Source organism: Gymnogyps californianus, chromosome 9, assembly GCF_018139145.2.
Source record: "Gymnogyps californianus isolate 813 chromosome 9, ASM1813914v2, whole genome shotgun sequence".
In the NCBI taxonomy this organism is placed as follows: domain Eukaryota; kingdom Metazoa; phylum Chordata; class Aves; order Accipitriformes; family Cathartidae; genus Gymnogyps; species Gymnogyps californianus.
Window position 1 is genome coordinate 1876253 of NC_059479.1, and position 12355 is coordinate 1888607.

Here is a 12355-nt window from a genome sequence, read left to right on the forward strand (position 1 = left end):
CTTCTAATTTCACATTATTGTGCACAATGGGATCTCTGCAATTAAGATGGTCTCAAAACTGTTCCAGCAGTTGTTGTGCTGACTGCTGGTAGGACTAGCTCTAGGTCTTTTTCTGTCAGGCAGCCCAAGCAGGGTACTGCTGTTCTCCTTTCCCCTCTGTGCCCCTGAGCCCTAATTTTTGAGTCACAGCATGAAGGAGAAGTAACGAATGTAAAATTCTTTTTTTTTTTTTTTTTTCCCCTCCAATTGTAATAGTGAGAGCCCAGACCTACTCTCTGACTTGCAGATGGATGCTGCTTTAGCACTGTACCTTCCCTGAGCTTTGAGAGCCCTCTATGTTTATCTTGGGCTTGGTGCAATATTAACAAAGATGTGGCTTCTGGCTCAGTGCAAGCACAGCAGCCTTTTCTGCACAGGAGCTGTGCAGGCATGCCTTTAATAAACATCAAAGGGTAATTGCGTGGTTTCTCCCCAAAACTTTGTAACTTTCCCTTCACTCTATTACAAGCTTCTTTCTTCTATGAGGAGTGGTTGGAGCAGAGCAGGGCTCTCTGCAGACTCTTGTGTGCTTGTAGTAGAAGCAGGGTTTGTACGGTACGTGGCAGCGCTCTTGCTGATAGAACCCTGCGAGGAGTTCTGTGGGGCACAGGCACGTGTTGCCTGCGAAAACTGCAAGCCAAGATGCAATCCCATGTAGTCACATAGGTCCACTCAACAAAGAGCTATTAGGTGACTGTTCTTCTAACTTCAGTCATCTTTCTACTTTCCAAGCTTATAAAAATCCCTGATAGTTGTAAGATGTTTGTTTCAAAGGGATCTAAACAAGCGTGTAAGTTGTGAGGACTTTACTCAGTGAAAGGGCATCCACCTCATCCCACAAACCTTCCCATGCTTTATGCAGGGGTTTAGAAACTGTGAGTCAGGATCATTTCCTATTTGAAGAACAGGCACAGCACAAAGGCAACAAATCTTTGTGCAGGGAAAGGCGAGGTAACAAATGCCTGTGGTTTAAGGGAACTTGTCCTACCCGTAGACGGGATTATGAAATAATCCACCCGGGTGGCTGGGAGCTGCGTGCTGGAGGAGGTGTCTGGGGAGCGGCCGAGGTGGCAGGTCTTTCCTCGCCTTTCCCGAGTGCTGCTGCCTTGCTGGAAGGCATCGGAGAAGGGCAGCTGCTCCGGACAACAGCCTGCTGTGACCCACGGGGGTCAGTTTAGCCTCTGCTGCTGGGAGAGGATGAGTTTTGGGAGCCTGAAGCTCAGTTGCGCAGAGCTCGCCGGCCTGTGGGCTGAGCCCCCCCACACCTCTGACGTGACGGGGCAGGGACCCTGCCCTATTTAGCTGTGAAAGAAGAAAAGCTGTAAATCACAAAAATGGGGTTTTTTTGAAGCATTGCCTTAGTCTCATCCCCTCATACCGCCCAGCTCCTCCTGTTTGGACGCTGGGTTGACTCAGGGTCGCACTGGAGACACCAGAAAGGCGCGTTCCCCGCCAGGACGGGGAGGCGGCGGAGCCGGTTCCCCCCAGCCCGCACAAAGCCCAAGGCCCGGGATGGGCCTGACCGGCGGGGCCTGGCACCCCGAGCCGCTGCCCGGCCCAGCGAGGGCTGTGCCAAGCTGTGCCGGGCTGTGCCAAGCCATGCCGAGCCATACCAAGCCGTTCGGCCAGCCGGAGCGGGCATGGAGCCGGCGTGGGCAGCGTGGGCCCCCCACGGCGTGAGTCAGGCCAGCGCCCGGCGCCATGGGACACGCTAGGGGACACGCTCAGGGCTTACATCAAGACGAGCACCTTCATTTTGTGTTGGTGCCGTGCCAGGAGCCCAACAGCCACCGACGAGCTGCCCCAACATCCCCCCCTTATATACTAAATATGATATATACAACTCATGCATGCATGCATGCGCGCGCGTGTGTGTGTTGCCAACATCCCCTATAGACTAAATAGAATATATAACTTGTGTGTGTGTGTGTTGCCAACATCCCTATAGACTAAACAGAAGAACTCGTGTGTGTGTGTGTGTGTGTGTGTGTGTGTGTGTGTGTGTGTGTTGCCAACATCCCCTATAGACTAAATAGAATATAACTCGTGTGTGTGTGTGTTGCCAACATCCCCTATAGACTAAATAGAATATATAATCGTGTGTGTGTGTGTGTGTTGCCAACATCCCCTATATACTAAACAGAATAACTTGTGTGTGTGTGTGTGTGTGTGTGTGTGTGTGTGTGTGTGTGTGTGTGTTTTGCCAACATCCCCTATAGACTAAATAATAGAATATATATTTCGTGTGTGTGTGTGTTGCCAACATCCCCTATATACTAAACAGAATATATAACAACTCGTGTGTGTAGGATGCCAACATCCCCTTATATACTAAATATCATATAGAACTCGTGTGTGTGTGTGTGTGTGTGTGTGTGTGTGAGAGAGATGCCAACATCCCTATATACTAAATAGAATATATATAACTCGTGTGTGTTTGTGTGTGATGCCAACATCCCCCCCCCCCCCCCCCCCCCATATACTAAATATAATACATATAACTCTGCGCGTGTGTGTGAGACTGTGTGGATTTGTAGAGCATATGTATATAAGAATGCGTGTCAAAGAGTGCGTGCGTGTGTGAGAGAATATAGATTTATTTATACATATATTAGAACATGACATATATAAAAGAATAGGTGTGAGCGTTGGGTGTGGATATATGTGTATATTTTATATATACAATAGATTAGTATATTATAGATTATATGTAATACAAGAAGTTATATGTTTTAGATATATAAAAGTCTGTCTGATACTGTGTGTATAGAAAATGTATAAATATAGAATCATAGACTCAGCTAGGTTGGAAAAGATCCTTAAAAGATCATCAAGTCCAACCAGGTTTTTTTTTTAAATACACACACACAAAATATACATATAAAAATATGTGTGTTATAAGCTATATATGAGCATTATATAAGATAGTGTTATATGTGCTCTGTTACGGTATATGTTTTCTGTTATAGTATATATTGCATATTGAATATATATTTTATATATACACACACACTCTCTCTCTCTCTCTCTCTCTCTCTCTCTCTCCATGAAATGGTGTCTGAGACTGTGTGCATAGAGTATAAAAAAAATATATATATATGTATATAAAAGCATAGATTTCGATGTGGTTTAGATACACTATATATGTATTACATATGCTAGATAATATATCATATATTATCATGTTCCACATTATAGAGTAGTATATGTGCTATGTATTATATACATAAAAAGGTTCTCTGATATGTGTGTGTAGAAAGTACAAATATATATATATGTATATGAAGAATAGATGTCTGTGAGAGCAAGAGCAAGTGTGCATGATGCTTCATAAATATTTAAATAGACAATATATTTTTTGTATACGTATATAGTACAGTATTACAACTGTATGCAACTGTAAAGAAGAAGAGGTGTCTGTCAGAGTGGGTGTGTATACACACACGCGCGTGCATGCGAGATGCATTATATATTAGGTACTACCAGTGTGCTTTACATATTATATTGTAGGTATGAAAAAAGGGTATCTGTCTGAGACTGGGCAGAGTACAAACATACAGATCTACGTGACAGAATAGGAGACTGTGCGAGGGGGTGCGGGTTTTATATGTATGTAATATATAATTATAAATAATGTTCTAATATATAAGTGTATATAATATACAACAATAACATGATTATGTATTATATAATATAAAATATAAATATGAATAATAGACTACGTGATACATAATATATGGCATATATAAAACATGCTATAATGTTTTGTTATCTATTATGTATTATTATTTTATAGATAAAAATGAAAGAGTGCCCGAGACTGTGTGCGCATTTATAGAGTATATGTGTGTATACAAAAGGGGGGGGATGACAACACAGTGAGAGCGAGAGTGAGAACCAAACCTACATGTGTATGTATGTCTAAATACATATGTACATTAAGTTTTAAACACGGGGGGGGGGTGGGGGTGTGAAAGGATATCATACAGTTTTGTTTATGTATATATCTGAATAGTATATAAGTAAGAATAGTGTCTGTGAGCGTGTGGATGTGTATAATAAAAAAAATTACATGTTATGTTATATATGTTGTCAAATGTTGTATGCTGTATACATTACACATCTGTATAAAAAGGGTGTCTGAGACTGTATAAATACACATGTCTAAAAGACTAAGTGTCTGCATGAATGTGTATGTATAATACAAGTGTATATATACATACGTATTATATATAAAGGGTGGCTGAGTGTGTTTATGTCGATGCATAATTAACTACAATATATTCTCTCTATACACACACCATATTCTATATATACTGTCTATATATATATATACACACACACAAAGAATAGCTGTCTGGAAGAGTTTGAGAGTGTATAATACAATTATATATGTGTGTGTATAAATACATACATATATATAAAAAACACCTGCCAGATATACACACACATACACATTTGTGTGTGTGTATATATATGTACACACACGTGTGTGTGTGTGTGTGACACACTAGGTCCCTGGGAGGCTGTGCATGCGTGTAACACGGCCCCATCCCAGCTGTACCTATACACACATATACCTGCGGTGTCTGCGGGAGGGGAGGGCCAGGACCCCCCGCGCCCTGCCGCTGCCGGGCCCCTCAGCCTCTGCCGGGGCACCGACGCCGTGCCCCTGCCCGCTCCCGGGCCCTCCCGCCTTCTCCCACCGGGGCTGTGCCACCCCGTCCCGCCACAGCACCCACCGCAGCACCCACCGCACGCTTTTCCTTCCCCCTGCGCTGCCGAGAACGGATTTTTTTCTTCCACCTTGGCATCGGCCTCCACCTTGAGAAGCCGCCTGCACACTCTTCCTTTTCCCCCAGCGACAAGCGAGTTTTATTCGGCGTTTCGTCAAACAACAAAAAAAGCAAACCGCGACGAACACGGCGGTTACAAAGAGCAGCACAGACACGGCAGCCGCCGAACCTGCAGCAGGAGTCAGCCCCGGGCACAGCGAGGGGGATGTCAGTCAACTTCAGCCCTGAAAAAAGGGCCACGAGGAGGTAGCATTCATTTCTGTGTCATTTTAAAAGCTGGTGTATCCAATTACTTGTGAACCTTTAAGGGCTTTAGTAGGAAACAGCGGTTTTGCATTTGCAACCGAGCCTGAATTCGTGCAAGAGCTCTCCCAGGTCAAGCTCGGCGTGAGAAAAGAGGCATTAGGAAAGTTAGTACAAGCTAAAGCATTTACCAAGGACACGGTTACAAAACCACAGCACTTTGTTTATTGTTTAACATATAAAACCACATTCAATTTATTCAGTCTTTTCGTCGAGCAGACTTGGGCCCCTGATACACCACAAAACCATCTGCAAATACCCGAGGCATCGCGTCAGACACTCGCAGCCAAGCTCAGGCGATTCGCCCTTCGCCAGATCCCCCCGCCTGCCACGACGACAGTGACGTTCTATTCAATACACACATAAGCACAAGCTCAACGAAGCAACAACGGAGGTGCAGCTCTTCGGAAAGAAATAAAGAACAAATCTTGCTGGGTTTTTACCTCTTCTCTAACTTTTGAGTTGCGGGTACTAGTGTAGGTGTTAAGGTCAACAGAAACCATGGATTAACAGATACTGGAGGTCAGCCTAAATAAGTGTTCTCCAGCAACCTCCTCCTCTACCTCTTATCTGCATTTCTACTGTTAAGAGATAATCTTCACGCTCACTGGAACTGCACGTGGAGAACAGCGTATGCGACTAACGCAACCTAGAAGCAGCAAATGTATTTGGGGGGGGAAAAAAAAGGCTGCTAGTCCCCAGCTGCGTCCCACCTCACCCAGGACTCTGCTTTCGATGTTATTTGAAATGAGTGTCTATGTCACACCACCCAGCGTTTTCTCAAAATTATTTTCACTCGGCACGGGGCAGCACTCCCAGCGCCCGGCTCACCAGGCTGCAGAGACGCGGACACGTCTGTCTGTTAGAAATAAGGCGACCGAAGAGACGCGAAGACCGTTCTCCTGCGTACCAGCGACCAGCGCTCACCGTCGCTGCTGAGGTTCAAAAGACATTACGGGCCAGAGGAAAAAAACGAGTCGCTTTTTCATCTTTCCACAGGCAACGATCTCTCTCTCACTCCGCACCCAGCCGCATATCAACAGAGTATTTACACGCTCTCACACTGTTTACAAAGAACTCTTGGCAAAACCCCTGTCAGACTCAATATGAATCACCGAAGAACGGAAGGGGATCGGACAGTCTCTTCACAAATTATCATAGTCGTCATCATCTTCGTGCTTCCTTTTCAAGGGATTTGATTCATTAGATGTATTCTGTGACGATACCATATTTGTGGTAATAAGAATGTTCTTTGGTCCAATTAACGAAGGATTAATTAGAACATTCTGAACTGTCGGAGTCGTCGGTGTGGCTGTGAAAAAAAACCAAAAAGAGATGTCATTGAATGAAAAGCTTGAAAAAAATGACACTTGCTTTTCCCACACCGAAACAGAACTTCCAACCGAATAAAGCAGCGTGCTACTAGAACATCCCGGGCTGAAAACCCTGGAATGATCCTGAGCGCGAAGTAGAGAAGACACGAAAATGCCAGCGGGGTGAGCACAAAGGAGCGAGAGAGCACAGAGGTGGCAGCTAAGGTGGAAGGGAAATGGGCCTGAAACACTGTACGTGCTGGCTGACACCGCTGTGCTAGAAACAGGAATTAAAACTAGAAGTTTCTGGAAAGACCAGAGAAAGGACCGCCTGCCTTACATAAGGAGACACACAAGATTAGCAATATTAAAAAACAGAAGAGGCGAATTAATTTCCCACATTATTGCTATAAATTACTTCCCGTTCTGCTAAAAAGAACACCAAGAAGTGCTGCTGATCTTCACAGCTTGTGTTTTACCTGACTTGACTGCTGCCTGAGAAGACGGGATCTGTACGGTGAACCTCTGACCGGTCAGCGACACCGGAGTGCCGACTTTTGTTGAGACGGATACTGTTTGCGCTGAAGGTGTACCTGAAATTCAAAACAGCTCAGTCAAAGGATAAATTAAAAAAAAAAACAAACAAAAAAACCCACCTTGCACTCATAAATTTGCTTTCAAAGTGGAACCTGTTATTTTCAAAGTAGTGGGAATACACAGGAACATACTGATACTTGATATACAGGAGTCAGATTTTCAGGCAGAACTGCACGTTTACTCAAGACCTACAAAATTCTAGGCTACAAACACACACACTAATATGTAAGTGCACACGCTCAGTCATAAATTTTGTGAGCCCTTTAAAAATGGATTTTATTTAGTGCTATTTGTAGTTCAGTGGAGCGCCTACATTGAGGAGAAAACCCTCAAACTTATCTAAGTTTCTTGAATAGTCTCTTCACATACAGAAGTTATCAAAAACACAGGAATAAAAATACAGAATGTCAGTAATGTACATATGTATCAAAAATGACAATAATCTCTTTCAAGTGAATTTAATTTTTCTGATGCTGTCAAACGATACCAAGTTCAGGTGGCACCCAACATTTCCTCAGTGGCTGAAGCATGCTTTAAATTACTCCTCATTATTTTTTTCCTTCATAAAATCAACATGGGAAACCCCAACAGAGCTGTTGCCTACCTAAAGTAGGAGTGCTGGGCCTGCTGCTCACAGCACCAACGCTCAGGCGAGGGACTGTTATTCTTCCTGCAGAGGAAGAGACCTGTTGAGAGAGAACATTCAGCTTAGCTTCCCATTAGGAACGAACAGTTCCTAACATGAAAAAACAGAAACGGTTCTCCCTACAAAACCACAGGGAGCCTATTTCACAGCAACGATACACGATTCCGTGCCAACACAGAAGCTCTCAAACTCTTCGTGGTGTGAACGTCACCGGTGTGAGCCGGAGAGCGCCTGGACGTGACATAACGCCGAAGATCGGCGGGCGGCTGATCTGGCAAACAGCGCTCAGGTCAATCAGGTTAGTTCCTACCAGAAAGAGTAACTAGAACATTTTAATCAACGATTATTATTCCACTCTACACCTAGCACCAAGCATGTCCCACGTCAACACCTGCAACCTTAAGTTCAACTTTTTTAAGATTCTTTCTTTAAAATGGGGGAAATAAATATGAAATCCTACACACCGAGACATTCAGTATTTTCCAGCAAGCAAAGTAAATCTTTTCTCTTCCCTCTAAAGCAGAAACAACTGAGGTCTAAGTGCAAAATACCCTTTAATATCTATACTAAAGCCTTACTTTTGCCTTTTACAATCTGATCCTCAACTTGACAATTTTGCTTTAACACTAAAAAAATTCACAGATGCGTTTTATAACACACTTTGCATTTGAAGCTAACTAGCAATAAGAATACTTGCAAATTCCTAGAGAAAGACCACCGACCTAGTTTCAAATGTTCTTTTGCCGCACACAGCTCGGTATTCGCCCACACGTACCCTTCAGAGGTGTGGAAAACTCTAATTCCAACAACATTCCTGACAAACCATGTGGGCATTAGGTAAATCCTTCCCTACGCAAAGCCCTTACCTTCTTCTGTAGGGACTTCAGTCTGTAGTTGGGAGCGGTCAAGCAGTATCTGTCAGGCGGAAGCCTGGGTCCCGAATAAGGCTTTATCAACGGCAACGGCGTCTGATTTTTCTGCCTCGCGATATCTAGCAGGAACTGGGGAGACACGGTTACGTGTAGACTACACCTGTAGTCTTTTATCGCGTTCTGTCATTATCGATACGGTTTTACTTACGTCTCTTGGAGGCGGAGATGTAAACGACTGGTCTGTTCGACACTGGATCGCCAACCTCACGTCATCTGCATCGACGCTGGATTTCTTTGCGTGGCTCGAGTAAATTTTTGCATCTTCCAGTATAGTAGTCACATACCCTTCGAAAAACAGAACCTCTCATTAAGGTTGGATTAAAAGAAAGAAATCTTCCCCCTCCCGGTCCCTCAGCTGCCACCAAAAACACCGCTTCTCACGGGTTATTTTTAAAGACTGACAGGGGAACCCCCTCACGGAAACACGGCAACACTTCCCTTCTCCACCCGGCGTTTCCCTGCGCGCTTCCCTCCCCGAGGGCAGCTCCGCTGTTCGTGCCAGGCCCCGGCAGAGCCCCCAGCCCCCGGCAGAGCCCCCGGCCCCGGCGCCGCTTACTGTAGGCGAACTCCAGCATCTGGTTGATGACCCGCGGCTCGTACTCCGTGATGCCCATGTCCTTCAGGATCTGCGCCATCACCTGCAGGGCGGAGAGGCACCGCTCAGCTCCGCCACGCTGACCCAACCCGACCCGACCCCCCCGGCCCCCGCCGTACCTGCGCGTCTTTGGGCGCGCTCTTGGGAGACGCCATCTTCGCCGGCTCCATCCCTTCCGCTCGCTTTAGGCGGCCGCTTCCGGTCGCGTGACCGGGGAGCGGCGAGGGCGGCTACGGTGGCCGGGAGGGCGGTCAAGGGCGGGGGTTGCCATGGAGACGCGGCCTGGTCGGGGCGGCGGCCGGGGCCGGGGCGGGCGCAGGCGGCGGCGGCAGCGCGGAGGGGGAGAAGCGGCATCCCGGCAGCAGCTTGTGCGATGCCGATGTTGCCGTTCCTCCTTCCTGCGCCACAGCAAACAATCCCTCGAGGCCTTTAACAGCGCGAACGGGGGTTCCAGTGCCCGCCGGCCACGACGTGTGCACAGATATATGCTTTTCTCATATGTGGGTGCTCCAGACTGTATCAGTACCAGGCACTACTGCAGATGCAGTCTTACAAGTGGTGAATAGTAAAGGATAATTACTTCCTTGGACCCACTGGCTACTTCTAACTTGGGGCTATGCTCTCACTGATGTAGCCCACTGTAGAGCTGGCCTTCATCACCCCAAGGGTGCCCTGCTGAGTCACATTCAGTTTGGTCTCCGTCAGGACCCCCATCTCCATTTCTGCAAAGCTGCTTTCTAGTATCACTGGTAATCTCTGTTCCCGGGCTGGAACGCGGGGTGGGGAGGCACAAGCCTCACGGGCCGCGGAGTGAGCCCCTGAGCTCCCTCCCCAGGTCAGACCGGTATTGGGTTAGATCGGGCTTTTATTCTGCTTTTTATTTGTAAAAGCTGCGTTTCTGTGATGCAGAAATTGTTTTTAATGAAAACATTTGTGGAGACAAAGTGATACACGAGGGCACAGGCCAAGTCCCGTGGGTTCAGGGAACTGACCCCTGTCCGCCCTGCTGCAGAACAGTCCAACGCCAGCCGTTCGTCCAGCGATGAAGCAGGAGGGTGTGTTACTTCATTAACGACTTCGATGGCCGCTTTTTAAATTGTCAGTGTTCCCAGAATTAGAGAAAAATGAGAGAGTATTGGCGGCAGGACTTTTGAAGCTTGTTTTCCTAGCAGCTGAAGGATTTCTACATACGTTCCACGCAAGTCTCATCAAAAGCTTCTCTCTCACTTTCTGAGGCAAAACAGAACCCCCAAAAAATGTTTTCTTGTGATTTTTTCAACCCGGGGGATTAGCAGCATACCAGAAGAAGTTGCAATAGTGTTGTCATTAGCCGTGACGGTCCAAACGAAGCAAGGTCTGGAGGAAGACGTGATATCCGCACTAGACCAGCTGATATAACGGGGAAGAGAAGCCAACCTCCTTTGAGAGCAAGAAGAAATAAACAGCTGTTAACTTGTGATCCCTCTGATTCATGCCTGGAACGCATTGCACAACATTCCAGCAGCAGCGAGACTCTCTCTCTGCTTCTCATCTATACCAAGGATGCTGTTTAACGCCCAGAAGCCGCACGCTCAGCCTACCTAGATGTAAACGCAGCTTTCAAATCTGACTTGGCCCCTGTACGTATGCACTGAGATGGCGGCTGGCGGCTGGCCCCCCACGCCGCGGGCTCGCCGGTGATGCGGGGTGCCAGACTCGGCCTGGCAGAGGCAGCCCGGCGGCGGCGGCGGCGGCTGGAGGAGCTGGAAAACCCACGTCCAGCACGTGCCAGCGCTGGAGGTGCCGGCGGCCGGAATGCCTCTGCTGAGGCTCTTTGGCTGGAAGCGCTGTAGCGTTGTAGTCCAAGTCATTTGACTTTCATGAGTCAGAGTATATTACACAAAAACATCCTGCGAGGAGGGAACAGAGGATGAATTCCAGACACTGACCTTAGACAACAAACAAAACCCACTTTTTTTCCCTTGTTTTAGGGAAGAGGGGGAGGGGAGCCCTTCCACCCAGGACTGGATGCAGGCTGTGGATCAGCCTGAAACTTGGCATCATCAGGCCGTCTGCCGTCACTGCCGTTTATTCCCGATGCAGTAAAAAAGAAAGATACTTCGTACTGCCGATGGGCTCTGGGTTTACCCCCAAGAGCAGCCAGAGACCCTTCCACCCCCCCAGATCTCCTGTCCGTGCTGTGACCGCCTTCCCCACCAACCCTGCTGCGCAGAGGTGACTTTCCAGGCTGAGCAGCACAACCAAGAGGTGCAGCTACTTGCAGCGTTTCTGCCTGGAAACCAGCGGTGAGGAGAAGACACGGAGAGCCAGTTTCCACAGGGGAGGTTTTTGTCCCCGAGGCCACAAATGCCTTCCGTGCAGGCAGCTGAGCTGGAGCCGGCCTGCCTGGCCGTGAAAGCTTCCCCCCCACCGCCAGTCCTCTGGGGCACGGCCGTGCTGTGAATGCCTGCGTTCAGTGGGCTGCGGACACCGCGAGTCGGCTGAATGAAAGAGCAGTCACCCTTCATCTTTGCTCAGACAGCGTTGGAAAACAGGAAACTGGGTCACGGCGTGGCCAGGCCGAGCGCTGACTCCTCCGTCTGCCACTGCTGAACCGGGGACGTTCATCAAAGGCAACTGTCTCCCAGCTAGCAGGGATCTGCTCGAAGAAATAGGGACGACAGCCGCACGCTGTTCAGCCCGTGCAGGCGCACGCACCGGCCGGGGCTTAGCTCCACGCGGGGTGCGTCATTTAAATCACCAACGCAGCCTTAAGCATTGGGGATTTCTTCTTAGACAGATTTTGTAGAGGTGTTTAAGGTGCAGCAAACTAAAGCCTTGGCACACAGACTGCTTTTCTTTTTTTGAGGTGTTCAGGTGCCTAAATCTCTTGAAAAAAACCACCACCACAGCCAGCGCTTCCACGTCTTGGAAATGGCAGCAGAAATCTCCCTGTCGTTAGAACCGAGGCTCTGTCAACACAATGCAGTGACTGTGTTCAGCACTGACCTTTCGAGCCCAAGTCCCACACTATTTGGCTCTACAAAATGCTGGCTTTTGAATAGTCCTTCAGACAAGAAAAACTGCAAAGAGCTGAGCTCGGAGGAGAACGGAGGAGGTTTGTTTTGTACCGGGTACCCCGCTCACTTCTGCCA

The 12355-nt window shown here is 47.5% G+C and overlaps 1 protein-coding gene across 1 annotated transcript; it reads right to left on the reverse strand.

Moving 5' to 3' along the window:
* Window positions 1-5100: 5100 nt before the first annotated feature.
* On the reverse strand, window positions 5101-9418 carry TAF9B (TATA-box binding protein associated factor 9b). Its single transcript, XM_050901695.1, has 7 exons — window positions 9341-9418; window positions 9183-9264; window positions 8775-8911; window positions 8561-8695; window positions 7653-7734; window positions 6931-7044; window positions 5101-6450 (listed from the first exon to the last, which is right to left on the reverse strand). The coding sequence occupies exons 1-7, from the start codon at window positions 9389-9391 to the stop codon at window positions 6284-6286; spliced, it is 768 nt and encodes a 255-aa protein (XP_050757652.1). The 5' UTR covers window positions 9392-9418; the 3' UTR covers window positions 5101-6283.
* Between the last annotated feature and the right edge of the window lie 2937 nt (window positions 9419-12355).